General features: G+C 40.3%; 1 protein-coding gene across 2 annotated transcripts in view; it reads left to right on the forward strand.

The window, feature by feature from the left end:
• ST6GALNAC3 (ST6 N-acetylgalactosaminide alpha-2,6-sialyltransferase 3) overlaps window positions 1–16,706 on the forward strand; it is a 576,783-nt gene that overhangs the window by 85,578 nt on the left and 474,499 nt on the right. The window contains exon 2 of one of the 2 annotated variants that reach the window (XM_079129192.1): window positions 439–745. The exons of the other annotated variant lie outside the window; for it this stretch is intronic. Coding sequence (XP_078985318.1) covers window positions 713–745 — 33 coding nt within the window. The 5' untranslated portion in view covers window positions 439–712. The remainder of the gene's footprint in view (window positions 1–438; window positions 746–16,706) is intronic. 2 annotated transcript variants of the gene reach the window in all.

The following is a 16,706-nucleotide window of genomic DNA, read 5'->3' on the forward strand; positions in this document are numbered from 1 at the left end:
TATATTTTGTGTAATACATTTGAATGTGGCTGTTGGAGTAACTTATTTTTGTCCTCTAATGTGGTGACTGAGACAGGGGACAGTTAGTCATTTTCTGCATCAGGCAAAGCCTCTGAACTCTCCACTTCTCATTTTCCTCTGTCTGAAATGATGCTCCTGGCTGCTGGGTTTTGGTGGTGTCCAGAGTTGGGGCTCTCGAAATGGGCAACTTTTCCTATTTCTGTGTATTCATTAAGACCCTCCCCCTGGCTTAGTGTTGGCTTGGTCCTTGTGAATGGCACTGAGATGTCAGCCCTGAGATCTGCAGCAAGGATGGTTTTTTTAGTGATGAGGGTGAGCTATACACCCAGCCAAACACTGACTGATCAGGAGAAAAGTGAAACCACTACCCCCGCTCCCCCCAGTCTGCCTGAAAATGGGTCTATTCTTTTCCCACAGGAATTTTCTTGTGCTTATGTGGGTAGACCATTCTCTCTTGGAACACCATAAAGATGATGAAGAGGAGAAAACTGAGAGCAGGAACCAACTACATGAATTTGAGGAGCCTGCCTTGACCATGAACAGTGTGCCTGGTCGGGCACAGGTTTGCACCCTGCATGCAGGGCCCAGTCTCCCCCACAAGAGGGCACTCTCGTCACTCTCAAAGCAGCAATAGCGGGAAAAACTCCGGTTGTTTCTTGGTTGAAGTCCTTAGGAGCACACTGCGTTTAAGATGCTACGTTGTGTCTCAACTTCCACTTTCCAGGTGCTGTGAACATGAGGACACTCTCCAATCCAGCCAGGCTGGGGAAGACGAATGTCTGGAAACTCCTGTTGTAAATTAAGCAGTCCCTGCTTATTTGTGTTTCATTAATGAAATGTGATTGTAACCCTGGGGCTTTCTGCACTTGCAGGAGCATCCACATTTAGCATGCTCCCACCGTCTGCTCCTCTCTTTCCCTCTTCCCACGCTCCTGGTTTAAACGTGGCAGTAGCATGCTGGTACGGAGATCTGACAGGAGATGAGTACTCGGTGTGTTGTTCTTGCTCATTTTGGGAGAGCAGGAGTGCCCATGGTTGGTGTGATCAGCTTCCCAGGAGATTTCCCACTTAGAAGGGAATTTAGACTTCAGCCGAGGTAAATATAAGCCGTGATGCACTCACTGGGTACAGAAGGAGTGCTGTTCTTGAATGAAACCATCACTTTGACCCAGGGTTTCTAGGTCATCTGGCAGTGCCCTGTGGGGTCAGTTCCTTGATGCTTGTTCCTTCTGCCTGCAAAGTATCTCTTGACTGAAATTTGTAAATTTCCACTTTTGCGGGGAGGAGATCAACGCTTCCAGTTCTTTTGCCTTAGAGGATGTGGGGGTGATCTTTCCTCAGTTCGTGGAGATGGGGGGTGTCCTGCTCCCTAGAAGGCTCCAGTGTTGATCCATAACATTGCTGCCGGCCCTGCCATTCCTGGTGCAGGGTTTGTGATCCATTGTCCTGTGGTGGCTTCACAGTGACTGCTTTTTTCCCAGGTGTTTGAACCTAAATTTCCATGGAAGAAATTAAAGGATTCTTTTAGCAAGTCCTCTCCACCCCAGCCATGAATACCACCACCATTGCTATGATTTAGATGTGCTGTCCCTCAAAAGTTGACATGTAAAACAATGCAGGAAGGTTTGGAGGAGAAATGATGGGGTTACAGCTTTAACCTAATCAGTGAATTAATCCTGGATGGGATTAACTGAGTGGTAACAAGAGGCAGGTGAGGTGTGGCTGAAGGAAGTGGTTCACTGGGGGCGTGGCTATGGGGTATATCTTTATATCTGGCAAGTGCTTTCTGATCACGATGTGAGCTGCTTCCCTCTGCCCCACTCTTCCACCATGATGTTCAGCCTTACCTTAAGCCCTGAGGAATGAAGTCAGCTGTCTGTGGACTGAGACCTCTGAAACAGTAGACCCTCAAATAACCTTTTCCTCCTTTAAAATTGTTCTGGTCAGACAGATCCTTTAGTCACAGCACCAAAAAAACTGACTAACTGACTAAAACCATCATTACCAGATAATAATATATGGAGGTACTATGTGCCAGGGATGGTTTATTTTTGCTTGTTTAAGAAACTTTATGTTTTAAAACCGTTTTAGATTTACAGAAGACCTGTGCAGACAGTGGGGTTCCCCATTTTCTCTATTAACATCTTACATTAGTGTAACACAGTTGTTACAATTAGTGAACCAATATTAACTTCATTAATAACACTCTAAATTCAAAGATACCAAGCTGCATTAGTTATTATGTCTCTTTAGGATCCTCTTGGCTGTGATGGTTTCTCAGGTTTTCCTGTGTTTGACCTCCTTGGTAGTTTTGAGGCACACAGGTCAAGATATTTTGTAGAATTTTTCTCTGTTGGAATCTGTCTGAGGTTTTCTCATGATTAGACTGGGTGAATGGATTTTTGAGGAGAGGTTCACAGAGATAAAATGACATCCTTAGCACATCATAGTAGGAAACATGTCATCAACATGACTTACGTTGTTGGTGTCCACATGTAGAGTTGCTATGTCCCCACTGACCCTTCTTACACTGTACTTCCAGAAGAAAGTTGCCATATGTTGTCCAAACTCAGTGCACAGGGAGTTATCCCCCACCTTCTCGAGGGCAGAGCATCTGCACAAGTTCTTTGGAATTCCTTGGCACAGGAAATTTATCTGCTCTCCCTCATTTATTGACTTAGTCAATTGCTTATTCTATCAGAATGGATTCATGGAGAATTATAATAATCAGATGCTAATTTGTATTATCAAAATATTATAACTTAATATTTTGGGTTTTAATCATATATAACTTTATTTTGTTAATTTTGTTCCAGCTTTGGCCACCGAGAGGTTTTTCAATTGGCTCCTGTGTCCCTTTGACGTGCTGCCATCATTGTGGGATTTTATTTGGTTTTGAACACTTTCTTACTTTCTGGCCACTCCAAGCTCATCTGACAAGTGTATCTCCTGCCCTAGTTCCAAGGAGCCTTGGCTTCTTTAATTAGATGACAGTAACCAAGATCTGGGGTCTTGGTGGCTTGTTGGTACTGGGGTGATATTGTTTATGAGCCCTGAGAGAACAAGGAAATATACGTGTGCATATCAATCTACAGATGCATGTAGAAAACATGAGTTCATATGCATGTCTCCGACTCTAATCCATGTCTCATACATCATTCCAGCCTCTCCCCTGGCTTCTCTGTGATCTCCTACCCAAATGATAAACTCAGCTCCCTGCATCTGTCATGCATGTATGTAATTTTTCAATTCCAATATACATGTTGACCAGTATCAGAATTGTTAGCTCATACTCCTGTGGGAAATAGCTTTGTCAACTGGAGTACAGTGCTTATGTGCAGTTTATTTTGCTTTTGGTTTTACAGATTCCACTCATTTCCAAAGCTACTTACATAGCACCTTTCCCTGTACCTCGTTTAGTGAGGGCCTCCTAATTTGTAATACAGTTAGATTGATTTGTCGCATCCTGCATTTCATTCTTGGGTTCTCCTGACCCCCTAAGTATTTTTTTTTAATCTTACATATATTAAGGTTTACTCTTTGGGCTGTGGATTTCAGTGGGTTTTGACAAATGCATAGTGTTATGCAGCCACAATTGTGGTAATAGGCAGAATGCTACGCCACTTTAAACATTCTTTGTGCTGCATCTCCTCACCTGTTCAGCTCTCCTCCAATCCCCAGTAACCACGTGCCTTTTCACTGTCTCTATGGTTTTGCCTTTTCCAGAAAGTCATGTAACTGGAATTGTATAGTATGTAGCCTTTCCAAACCAACTTCTTTCACTTAGCGATATACATTTAAGATGTATCCATGTCTTTTCATGCTTGTTGTGCCTGAATCATGTTCCATTGAATGTATATACCCAATTTGTTTATATCTTCTCTCATTTAAGGACTTTCGTTGCTTTCAATTTTAGTGATTCTGAATAAAACTGTTGTAACATTTGCAGGCAGGTTTTTGTGTGGATATAGTTCTCAAATTTTATGGGTAAATAGGGCTGCAATTCCTTTATAAGGAACTGCCAAACTATTTCCAAATGCCTGTACTATTTTGCATTCCCACCACGATGAATGAGGTTCATGTGACTCCATTTCTTTTCTAGCAATAGGTATTTTCAGTGTTTTAGCTATTCTACTAGGCATGTGGTAGTATTTCATATTTATTTTCTTTCAAAATTCCCTGTGACAAATGAACCTCAACATTCTTTCATTTGCTTATTTGTCACCTACATTTGTTCTTTGGTGAAGTCTCTGCTTAGATCTTTTGTCCATTATTGATTTTCTTATAGTTGAATTTATGAGTTCTTTGGATATAAGTCAATTATCATATACCTGTTTGCAAATATTTTCTCTGGGTCTATAACTGTTAATTATTTTAACAGTATCTCTTGTAACATGGATGTTTTTCATTTTAATAAAGTCCAACCTAACAATTTTTTTCCTTAAACGGATCCTGCTTTTGGTATCATATCTAAAAACTCATCTCCAAATTAAGGGTCACCTATATTTTCTCCTTTGTTCTCTTCTAGAATTTTATAGTTGCATTTTTACCTTTAAGGCTATGATAACAGTTTGAGCAATTTTTGTGAGATGTAAGGTCTGCATTAGGTTGTTTATTTATTTTGTGCATATGGATGCCTGAGTGTTTGAGTACATTTTTGTTAAAAGGACATTTCTCCACGAATTGCCTTTGGTCCTTTGTCAATAGGCTGGTGTCTTTGTGTGACTCTGTTCCTGGGCTCACTATTCTGTCCCATTGATCCACACACTTATTCTTTCATCAAAACCAGACTGTTTGAGTACAGTAACTTCATTATCAGTTTCCAAACTGAGTAGTGTTGTTTCTTCAGCTTAGTTCTTCTTCAGGGTTATGTTGACTGCTGTGGGTCTTTTGCTTCAGGCATGGTTTTAAGTCCTTTAACTGTATTGAAGAGTCCCAAGAAGTTAACCAAACTGCTCAATCACAATACTAGTGAATGGAGCAGGAAGGGCCTAGGCCTAGTAGGGTGGCTGCAGCCCGCTCACAGCCACCCACGGATGTCCTCTGAAGGTCATACAGGTGGTGTGTTACACTTTGACAACTTAGTGAAAATATTATGGGGTGATTTCCTGGACCCATCTCTTTGGCAAGTAAGCAGCATAGTGGGGAGATTCCAAGTTCTTGCTTTAATACCAGTGACTTGGCTTGTCACCTGGCTTCACAATTACAAGCTGTGGAATCTTGGGCAAATGTGGGTTCTAAGGTCAGATCTTCACCTGTAAAATGGGAATGGAATAGATCCTTCTAATGGTGTCTTTTTGGCTCACTAGACAATCCCGTTTTCATAAACATACAGTGTAGTTCTCTTCCTGCTTGTCAATTGACTTCTCTAGCCTAGGGATTTGAAAGCATGAGATTGGGCTCTATCTCACTAGAGACACTCCTCAACTTGAAAACTTACAATGAAGCTACAATACTCAAAACACTGGTAGGAGGTGCTTTTTAAGTCCACAGTCTGGAGGGCGGGACCACTTGCACCTGCTGCTGCAGCTCCTGGGACCGCCTGGAGTTATTAGTTCTTCGAGCAACTCCAGCATCTTTAAAAAGTTCATCCTCTCTCCCTCTCCTTGTCCTTGCTTTGGCTGCTGTGTTGTTCTTCTACTTTTGTTCCTCCTCTTCCTCCTCCTCCTCCTCCTCTTTCTTCTTCCTTTAGCTTAAGCCAGGCAGAATCAGCCTCTCTTGGTCATGGTTAACTTAATTACTGTGGGAGATGATGGCAGCTTCTCCGTTGGTTATAGGATTAACTAAGATAAAGCACAAAGCACTTAGCTTAGTGCTTGTCAGTGAACAAGTACCTGGTAATTAATAGCTTCTACCGACATCTAGTAATAGCTCTTGCTGTTCACTTAGTGCTTTGTAATATGAACTACCTATTCCTGTGTTGCAGGCTTATCCCTGTAACAAGTAGATGGAAATGGTGTCCCATGTCACCCATGAGGAAATGGTGATATTCAGGGCTTTGCCCCAGATCACAAAGTTGGTCAGTAGATGAGCCAGGAATGCTGCCAAGGCCCTTTGCTGGTGAGTCCAGGACTCTCGTCACTGTGCCGAGCTCCCATGTGTTTGAAGCAGTGTCTGAGAGATGATGGTCAGGAAGGGCAGGCAACTTTCTTTTGCATTTTCTGGGACAACAGTGAAGGTGGAAAAGCACAGACACTTTCCAGGGGACAGAGAAGAGAATAGTCTGAGTTGAGGGTGGTAGCTATTTAGATATGTGACTTAAGGTGGGGGATGTAGGCCTGGAGTCAATTTCTGAAGGACTTCAGATGGTGCCTGGAGTCACTCAGTTCCTGGTTCCACCCACCTGTATCCTGCTGCATTTCTTGTGCAAACATTTTGTTTAGTGCCTTCTCTGCACCAGACACTGTGCCAGGGGTAGATATGAAAGGTCTATCTTCTAAAAAGCTTACAACGTGTTAGATAAAACAGACATGAAAACAATAATATCAGAGATGTGGTATTCACTGTTTTGGGACACAGTAGCTTAAAGAATACTCACTATATGTTGGGCACTGTTCAAACACTTTACATAGATTCAATTAATCCTCACATCAATCCTACAAAGGAAGTACTGTTATTGTTACCATTTTAAAGAAAGAGGAACTGATAGATGTTAAATAACTTGTTAAATGTACAGATAGGAGTTGTGAAGTTCTGGAATTAATAATGTTAATAATGTTAATAATGATGTCACTGACATGCAAAGATCTGGACAAAGTTCATTTTGGGATAGATGGTGAAACTTTCAAAGTCATTATCTGAATGGGTAAAGGATGAATTCAGTGGACAGAAAGGAAAGAATATTTGAAGTAGAGGAGCAATGTGAGGTAAAGCACAGAGGGATTCACGAATGTGATGTGTTCGGGGAGTGCCTGGTAATCCCAGGGGTGAAAGGGGGCAGAAAATAATTGGTGACCAAACTCAAAGGGTTAGGACACTGCAGTAGACACTGGGGCAATCTCAGAGGATTTCAAGCAGGGAAGTGAGTGTTTAGAAATGTTTCAAAAAGATGCTTGGAGCAGTGGAGGCTGGCTTGGGTTAGGTTGGAGTCCAGGGGCCCACTAGAGAGTGCTGCAGTAGATTAGGTGAGACCAGGCATCAGCTTCTGTCTGTGACAGTGGGTCTCTTCTGGGTGGTTTCATGGGTTGAAGCTTCAGGTGTGAAGAAAGACGTGTTAAATGGTCATTGGATTCCATGTGCCTATCTATGTAGAAAACCCAATTTGCTGGGCAAGTAGAGCATGCTTGTAATCCCAGCAGCTCGGGAGGCTGAGGCAGGAGGATCATGAGTTCCAAACCAGCCTCAGCAACTTAGTGAGGCCTTGAGCAATTTAGGGAGAACCTGTCTCAAAATAAAACAAAAAGGACTGGTGATGTGATGGTGTTGCTCAGTGGTTAAGCACCCCTGGGTTCAATCCCTGGTATAAAAAAAATAAATAAAAAGAAAAGAAAAAAGAAAACACCCAATTTATTATTTTCTAACAGTGCTGCACAAAGAGGCCTTTCTATAAACTCTTTATTGCCATTTGGATTAGGAGGGTCTTGCACCAGAATGTAATTCAGTGTGCTGCTTCTTTCACTGAGCGTCTCTTGCATGAGAGTGCCTGCTCACACCCACATGCACACAACCTACTGAAGTGAACTGTGCTAAGTGACACACTGGCTTTAGATCCTAGAGCAAGCTCCTCTCTCCCTGCAGACTAATGACGATTTGTGGCTCTTCACCAGTCCAGAGCCAAAATTAAATAATACTGCTGTGTAATCATTTCATTTTATTTGTCACATGGAAGCCATATACTTTAAATATCCTTTTCTTTAAATCTGAATTCAGTATATGAAAGCTTTGTTTTAAAGTCTCAAAATTTGTTTTCCTTTCACTCCAGGCAAGTCGTTTATGTCAGGGATTTATCTTTTAAATTTTGTTTGTAACCTTACATGACCACTTAACCTTCATTAAAAATGGACAGCGCTTTCCACGGAGATGGGCAGTGACCTCTCTCTCCTCTCGTATTGTTAAGATTGTTAAGAGCTGATGCCTTTCAGACTTCAGGCTTTTTCCAAACTCCAATCATCAGGTTTTGATGATTCTTTCTCCAGGGTTCTCAGAGGTACTAGAGCACTGGAGAGGGAATGGAAGTAATGATTTTTTTCTAGCACTTGAGTGTAAAGTGTAAACTCAATTGTCACTTGGCAGTCATGCTATGAAAGTGATTCGGCCATCAGTTAAGTGTCTGGACTAATAAACCTTAAATATTCTTTGCCACCCTGAGATTCTCTGAGTTGTCTGAGGTCATTGAGCTAGTGAACAGCAGAATGGGGTGGGCATCTAGGTTTCCTGCCTCTCTGTCACACTGTCCAGTATTGCTTCCCAGGTCCCCACCCTTGTTCCTTCTTTGAGAGCTGCAGGACAAGTGACAGTTTCCCCAGAGGATGGAACAGATGGTGTGGGTCTTCATTTAATGATGGGAACTTCAGAGGTTTTTCTCTTTGCTAATGATCACAGCCTTAAGATTTCTTTGCATCCAGAATTTGAAAGCTAAACTTACCTTGCGGGTGGGCTGAAACTCACGTTCCAAAGTGCATGCTGGGAAGATAATCCCTGATCTCCTGAGGAAAGAGTTATGAAATTCAATTTTACTGGGAAGCTAATCCTTAATTTGGCTCTTACAACCCTGGCTTGCCCCAGCATTGAGCCATATAATTTGCCTTGAGAGGCCACTCTTGAGTTGGACATAGTCTGAATATACCCCAGTTCCACAGAGTGCCTAGTGCTGTGTCTTTGCATTTCTATTGGTCTACCTTTTCTAAATGGTGTTTAATTCTAGCAGTGTCCATTAGTGTTTCAGTTAAATATTATCAGGGTTTGGTCAAAAGACATTCCCTGAAGATTGGGGTTGGTCAGAAAAAGTTGTTGGAAATTGACATTTCTCATTGTCAATTTGACCAAAGAGCACTCACACTGGGGAATAGCGCTGAGGAGGAAAATCTTCTAAAATCCACTGTTGGTGCATAGTTGCTCAATTTATAGTTCACCATATGGTCTTTGCTGCTTATCAGCTGTGTGAGTGATCTTGATACTTAGCTTCTCTATTTCTCCATCAATAAAGTAGAAAGAATAAGTTCAAACCTGGAGTGATTGTGAGAATAAATAAAATAACCTATGTAGGTGCTCAGCCTCTCGCGTGGCACATGGTCGGTTCCCGAACAATGTTCAGTTTGAATCTGCTGCATGTGTGTTCCCCAGGGCAGCCAGATAAGCCTCCTTGCACCTGGCAATGTCCCTTTCCCTCTACTCGCTGTTTGTCTACCAGCTGGAGGACTGGAGGCTGTGACCTAAATGGTTAACGGCATGGTCTTTGGTGGTAGGCGCACCTGGCTGGAGTCTTACCTTTTCTCTTGTGGGACTTGGGTAAGTTAATTAGCCTCTTTAAGCCTCAGTTTCTTCAATTCAAATAATGGGGGAAATAATGGATTTGGGTTTGTCATACTGAGGATCAAATGAGATAAGGCTTGTGAATGTTTAGTCCCGATAATCAAAAGCCAACTTGCAGGGCTCCTGTTATGTGGCAGCTCTGGAGGCACAATGGTGAGCAAATGGGACAGTCCCTGCCTTTATAGAGTGGCCAGCTCTAATGGATGTATAACTGTGAGCAGTTACAAGCCTTGAAGTAAATAATTATAAGAATTACAGAGTGACAAAGCTTTGAAGTGCTATGGCATCATTTAACCAGGAGCTCATTCTCTTCTGGGGATCACAGAAGGCTGCACAGAGAATGTGGTATTGAAGGTTGATGTCAGGAACAAAGAGGACGGAACAGGACCCAGAGCTGGGGGTAGGGGAAGGCTGCGGCAGGCAGGGGGAACAGTACCTGCTTAGAAGTACTGTTGTGCTGTGGTTTAAAGAGCATGAGGCTGGTAGGTGTGGGTTATTATTCTAGATCCCCTCTCGGGCTACTGCAGCCTAACTGCATGGGGGTGGGGGCGGGCTTTCCATAATCTCCTTGTTTTCCCTGTTTAAGGAAGATTTCTTTGACTTGCTCAGAACTGATTCTACTCTACTTTAAAACCCTATGGCATTCATCTCATTCCAGTCAGGATGGCAATTATAAGAACACAAATAATAATAAATGCTGGTGAGGATGTGGAGGAGAAGGCATACTGATACATTGTTAGTAGGACTGCAAATTAGTACAACTGCTTTGGAAAGCAGTGTGGAGATTCCTTAGTAAACTAGGAATGGAACCACCATATGACCCAGCTATCCCACTCCTTGGTATATATCCAAAAGGTCTAAAATCAGCATACTGTAGTGATACAGCCACATCAATGTTTATAGCAGCACAATTCACTATAGCCAAATTATGGAATCAGCCCAGGTGCCTGTCAACAGATGAATGGGTAGAGAAATGTGGTATATATACACAGTGGAGCTTTACTTAGCCATAAAGAACAATGAAATTATAGCATTTACTGGTAAATGGATGGGAATGGAGAATATCATGCTAAGTGAAATTAGCCAGACTCAGAAAATCAAGGATCAATTTTTTTCTCATATGTGGAGCAAAATAAGGGAAAGAAGATGGGCAGGGGTCTGGGCTGGGGAATGGGATATCATAAATATATAGGGAAGATCAGTAGAGTAGAAGGAGGAGATCCAGAGGGAGGAGGGATGGGAAAGGAGAGGAAATACAGAGTGAAATCACATTATATACATACATAAATATACCACAAGAAATTTCACCTTTATGTATGTATAGGTGATATACATAAAGCGCCATCAAAAATAAATAAATAAATGCCTGTAAAAAATAAATAAATGAGGGGAAGAAAGATCAGTAGAGGAAGGAGAATAGGGAGAGGGTAGAGGGGAGGGAAAGAGGGAGGAAAGAGGGAGAGGAATGGGGGTTGAAATCAAATTACTTCAAAGTATTGTTTTGTTAAAATGAACCCAATTACTATGTATAGCTATAATGCACTAATTCAAAAAAACTTATGGAATTTATGTCTGTGGTACATATGTGGTACAATTTTAAAATTGTTCACAATGTTTTATATATTTTTCTTGAGTCATAAAATTGATAAAGATTGTCAGTGGGAACTTTCATGTTTTGCAAGTCTCCAGAAGCCTTAGCACAATGCAGAATCTGCAGTGACCAACCAATATGCAATGTAAGATGTTCAAAATAGGTCATGTACCTAAAACCTTGTAGTGCACCCTGGGCAGTGTTGGGAGGTTGTGCCCTTAGGATCCAGGTCAATGATGTCACCATTTTCCGTGGGTATAATTTTCATAAGTCACTCTTTTCAAGCTTCAGTTTCCTTGAAAAAAAAAAAAATGAAGATACTACCATAGTTCATTGACTGCAAGGTTCATTCTTTTTTCTTCACATTTTGACATCTCTAAAACTTGGATGTGTCTTATAAGGAAAGACATGTTATAGATAACAGTGTTTTTTATTATTTCTTGGTGATATGTAAAATTATGCTGTCTTACATTTACTGGCATTTTAGATTTCATGAAATATGATAACCTTCATACTTTAGGGTTGTTGTGAATGTGCTCAATTCTTCTGCCCCCAATTCATTTACATGATATTGCTATAACAGTTTAAAGGTAGCTCTAGACTATAAAAACCAATCCCATGACCAGTACAAGCTTGTAACCTGCCAAAGTTAAAAACTATTATGGCATGTTCTTAGTAAAGCATGCCAAAGCTCCAAGCTACCGCACTTAACCTCAATCCCTAAAAATGTTTTTGCCAGTTTTGCATATTGTTAAGGTTCATGGCAGAATGTTCGAATTTGGGGGGCGTTGGAGAAACTCTTACCCTCCTACCAAATTGAGAAATGAGATGAAAGAACCAGCAGATGGAGTATCAAAATCTCACCATTGCAGATTGGAGTGAGTAGCTTATACTCGTGGTTCAGTGGGTTTCCTGGTACTGTGGTCCAGGATTACCTATGCAGTCACTGGTACACTGAAAGACCAGTCAAGTGGATGAAAAAAATTAGCCTATCAGCAATCTTTACATAGACTATTCAAATTGTGTAGTTACATCAAGCTCATAATAATCTGGCATTGCAAACATAGGGATTCCTATTGTAATCTTAAAAATAGAAATAGTGGGAGCAAATAGATTAGGAAAGAGAAAGAATGATTATAGTCAATGCCAAGGCTGTTTTTTGTAGAATCAGAATAAAGAATATATTAGATTGAAAACTGGGCACATCTTTTTCCAGTGGGGGGGGGAAAAAAACAACACAGATAATGGTTATTAACTGCATTCCTGGAGAAAACAAAAGCATTTTAAAAAGAAATTGTTTCAAAGGTCTATGTAAAGCTTTGGATTTTGTAAAGCCCAGTTTATTATTGGCTTATTTATCTCTGCACCAGCCAGGGTTTGGCATGGGACAAGAGACCAGTGGTCCTTAGAATAAGCCACGAGTATGGTTTGCATTGTACATGGTTTAGCTGTGTTCCTGTATTACACAAGCTCGTCTAATTTACAAATGGAGTTTTGATCCACTCAGGATTGTGAGTAAGTGTTGGGGTGGGTGTCTGGGGGAAGCAGACAAGCCACAGTAGCTCATTTCCTTTTATTGATCTGAGCACAAAGCATTGCTCTTGCATCTTAGAAATTAAAATCCTTGATTCACAGAATAGTCTGCTGCAATCTGGAAAGATGTTGTGGTCTCTCAGGAGTAAATAACATGAATTTTTAAACATTCCCCAGGAATAATTTACATGATTTCGAGTGTTCTAAAGCAACAGGATATGTAATATTTCTTACAGTAGAGCAAACAGCCAAATGCTTTGGAAAAATAGGAAGGAGAATTGTATGTTTGTAGGAATGCCTTTTCAAGTACTTTTGTTGTTCTTAATCAAACAGTTATTTGTGAGGTAGGGGTGTGTGTGTGTGTGTGTGTGTGTGTGTGTGTGTGTGTGTGTCCATGTGTGCTTTGGGGAGAGCATTACCGCAAAAAACATCATATAGAGGAAGCTACAATTCACACTTGCACACTCTCCACCCTTCCACATGAGGACTTGTGTCTCCTACCCTGTCCTGCTATTTCTCTATTGGACTTATTGGTATTTTTGTTTTTAGTGTTCTGTATTAAATTTTTTAAATAACCTTTTCTAAGTAATTACAGAATGTCCTGGTTAATTTTGTGTTTAGTACAGAAATCCTACAAATCATAGAAAGCACACACACACAAATAAAAACCTAGAGTTAATCACTGTTCACATTTTATGAATATTTTGAAGATTTTATATATTTTGTAAATATATAATAAAAGACATTATATTGCTTGTAATATGTTTTATACATGTTTCCTGTTCTTCCCCCTTACTTTTTTTTTTTTTTTTTTAGCATAAACCATGAAGATAGATATTTTTCTATGCTGTATTACTTAACAGTACTTTGTATATTTCATTGTATGGAAGTTCTTTTATTTTCTTAATCTGGTCTTGCTGGACATTTAATTTTCAGGTTTCTTTTTTATAAATATGACATCTTTAAACATCTTTACACATTCATCTTTGTGCATATTTTCGATTGTTTGCTTTGGTTCTTAGTAGTCAATGAGTCAATGTTACACTCACATTTGTTTTTTTTAAGACTATGGATGTGGATAAGTGAAGTTCCTCCAGAGAGGTTGAACCAGTTCACACTGCCTCCAGGAGTTTTTTTTTTTGCCTCCAGGAGTAATTTTCCATACCCTGTCACACTGCATAATGTTATTGTTTGTGTTACCATTTTTAGCTCATTGGATGACAATGTATTTTCATATTTTCATTTGCATTTCTTTGACTTTTCGAGGCTAAATATTTCAAAGTTATTATTATAGATCCAAACAGAGAATATGATATCTTGATTGTTCTGTATCCTGGTCTGATGCATTTACTTTGAAGGCCCTGAGCTTGGCTGCCCTGAAGGATGACAGGTCACTGGGGGTGGGTTTGACCAGGGTGGGAACCCAGTTGGAAAAGAAGTGAAATTATTGTTGTTTGAGGGTATCATGTCCTTCCAAGGGAAGTACCAGAAAGTGGGAAAGAAATACAAAATGCAAAAACAAATAAATCAAAGCTTTTTTTTCCTTTAAAAATTTCCCCCAGGTTAAGGCTTTGTCATGAAAAGGAGGAAGGAAACTTCTTTCTAGTTCTAAGGGGCATTAGCCTTGACCACTACTCCAGAGGTCAGGACAGACCATTTTTCCTTTACTTTGACTACTTATGGATGAAATTTTTGTGTGCTCTTTTTAGGAGTAAAGATCTCAGTTACAGTTTTAACATGGGTGTTCAAAAAAAATTATTTCTATGTTACTAACTTTGGGAACATAAGTTATTGATCATTTGACATACCCTCTTATTTTTCTAAATTAAACTTTAACGAAGGCAATCTGAGCTTTGCCTTTTTAAAAAATTCTTTTGAGTAACTTGATTCCCCAATTATAAATAATGATTATTTAATGTCTGTTAATTCTTTCACAGTTTAGGGTGAATTCTAATTAGCTATCTCCTTAAGATATGTGGTTTGTGGCTTGAAAGGTTTTCTAATGCTTTCCCTCCCTAGAACTAATGACTCAGAACTGAGAAAGACTGACAAGAGCTTCATCTTGTGCTGGGCCTGCAAATGCTCCAGAGAGCACCCACGCCCTCCTGCAGGCTTGCTGTTGGATGAAGACAGAAACCTACCACCTAGTCTGCCTCAGTACTGCACCTACTCAGTTCTTGAATAGAAAAACCCTGGTTTGACTTATAGTGTGCTCATTCACGGGAGCCCACAAACCCTTTTTGGGATGGAGGTTTGGGTGGTCATTTTTCTAGTGCTTTTAAAGAGATTAAAATATGGTTTTATGGTTATTCATCTCCCAGATACTTGCGAAAACAGCTCTAATCCTAATTGATGATGGAAACTGATTCACAGAGCCAGTATAGAAAGATTTTTGTTTGCAGCTTCTAATTCATAATCGGCTAACTGTATTGATTGGTCACTCGTCAGCATTGGCTTGTAGAAATCTGAGGATTAAACATGACTTTCTGGAACAAAATCACAGTCTTTCCTAAGCATAGTTTATAAATCAGACAAATATGAAGTAAAACCATAAAAGAAGATAGGCCTAATTTAACCCTAGTTAGAAAAAAACTAAAAGGAAAACTCAGCCATTTTCTTTAGAATGAGGATTTCTGTTTAGTGGAATTTTCTAATAAAGAGTAAGAAAGAGGGGAAATGGTAAGTTACTGTTTATGGTACAGAATTTGAGTTTTGCAAGGTAAAAAGAATTCTTGAGGTAGATGTAGTGATGGTTATGCAGTATTGCAAATGTTTTGTGTGTTTCAGCACAATTTTATAAAAAAGGGGTCAAATGGGGACCTCTATTGTAGAACTTTTTGGTCTGAACTTTGACTAAGTATATCGTGCATTTGTTGGATGTTTGAGAGTCATTATTCTGGATGCCTGTTCTCATTTCATAGAACCAGAGAAGACAAAATATGTTTTAGACTCAGAATGTGATTTAGAAAGAGCTCAAAATTTCTTTTTTGCTGTAATGCATTCCTGTGATGCATCCTTCTCTGAACTATACAGGGAGAAAAGTAATTTGGATCTTAATTAATTGGATTCCAATTTATCTGGGTACCCACTTTAAGGTATATATTAAAAGATCAGCGACCTAACGTAGTATTTTATTTTAACGGGTGTTAAATACAGTAATGGGTGTTACTGTACAGGAGAAAAAGGGCTTACATGCGGCTTCTTTTGTCTCCATGTCTTCCCTCAGCCAGTGTGCTTCACGTTCCCAAGACTTAGTAAATGTTTCTGAAGGTCAGCTCTGGTGCAGAGGAGAATTAATATTAAAATGCATTTAATAAATAAGCTATCAGATGATTCCCTGAGATACCGTAAGCAGCAGAAAGTCTTCTTTCCTTTTCTTCCAGGTCCTTGTGTGCAGAGGGAGTGATGGTTGATGTGGAATTGCTGGCTTCTAAAGGGGCCTTCAGTAATCATTTCTAGCCCAGCTCTGCTCTGCTGATTTCGTCCCTCTTGAGTGATGGAGCCATTTTCTCACAGCATAGGTCCCCTCCCTGGGAAAGAGGGAGCTGAAATTGTCATCCAGAGTGTAACAGTGGAGAATAAAAGGAAAATAATGGATTCAGCAGAGAAGGCCAGCACAAAGTGGCTCAGTGTCCCTTGAAGTCTGAGTGGAGAGTTGGGTTTTGGTCTTTTCCCTGAATTATTGTTATTTAAGGTCAAACCTGTGGAGTATCATGAGCCTGTGATTTTTAACTCTGCCTTTCATAGGCTCTGCCTCAAGGCACAAACAGGAAGATTAAACATTAATTAAAGTATCTACACAGGGGAATAAACAGTACAAAGAAATAGAAAAATATCTGGCTCCCCTCAGGGACAGCAATTTTGAAAGAGTGGTCTTGTACTGGACACTGGAGATGGATGGAACAGGGCTTCCCTAGACCCAAGGGCGGGAGTGATTTCTTGGAAAGTATTCAGCCTCTGATTCCTCAAAGAAAAATTGGAAAACTCAGTGGATGTTGGACCAGCTCAGAAGCTCCCATGGGACAGAGAGGAAGGAAACCTGACCACGCTCAAGTTACCAGCTGTCCTTGCAAAATCACTGGGTGTTTCC

This window comes from Sciurus vulgaris (genome assembly GCF_902686455.1).
Source record: "Sciurus vulgaris genome assembly, chromosome: 1".
In the NCBI taxonomy this organism is placed as follows: Eukaryota; Metazoa; Chordata; class Mammalia; order Rodentia; family Sciuridae; genus Sciurus; species Sciurus vulgaris.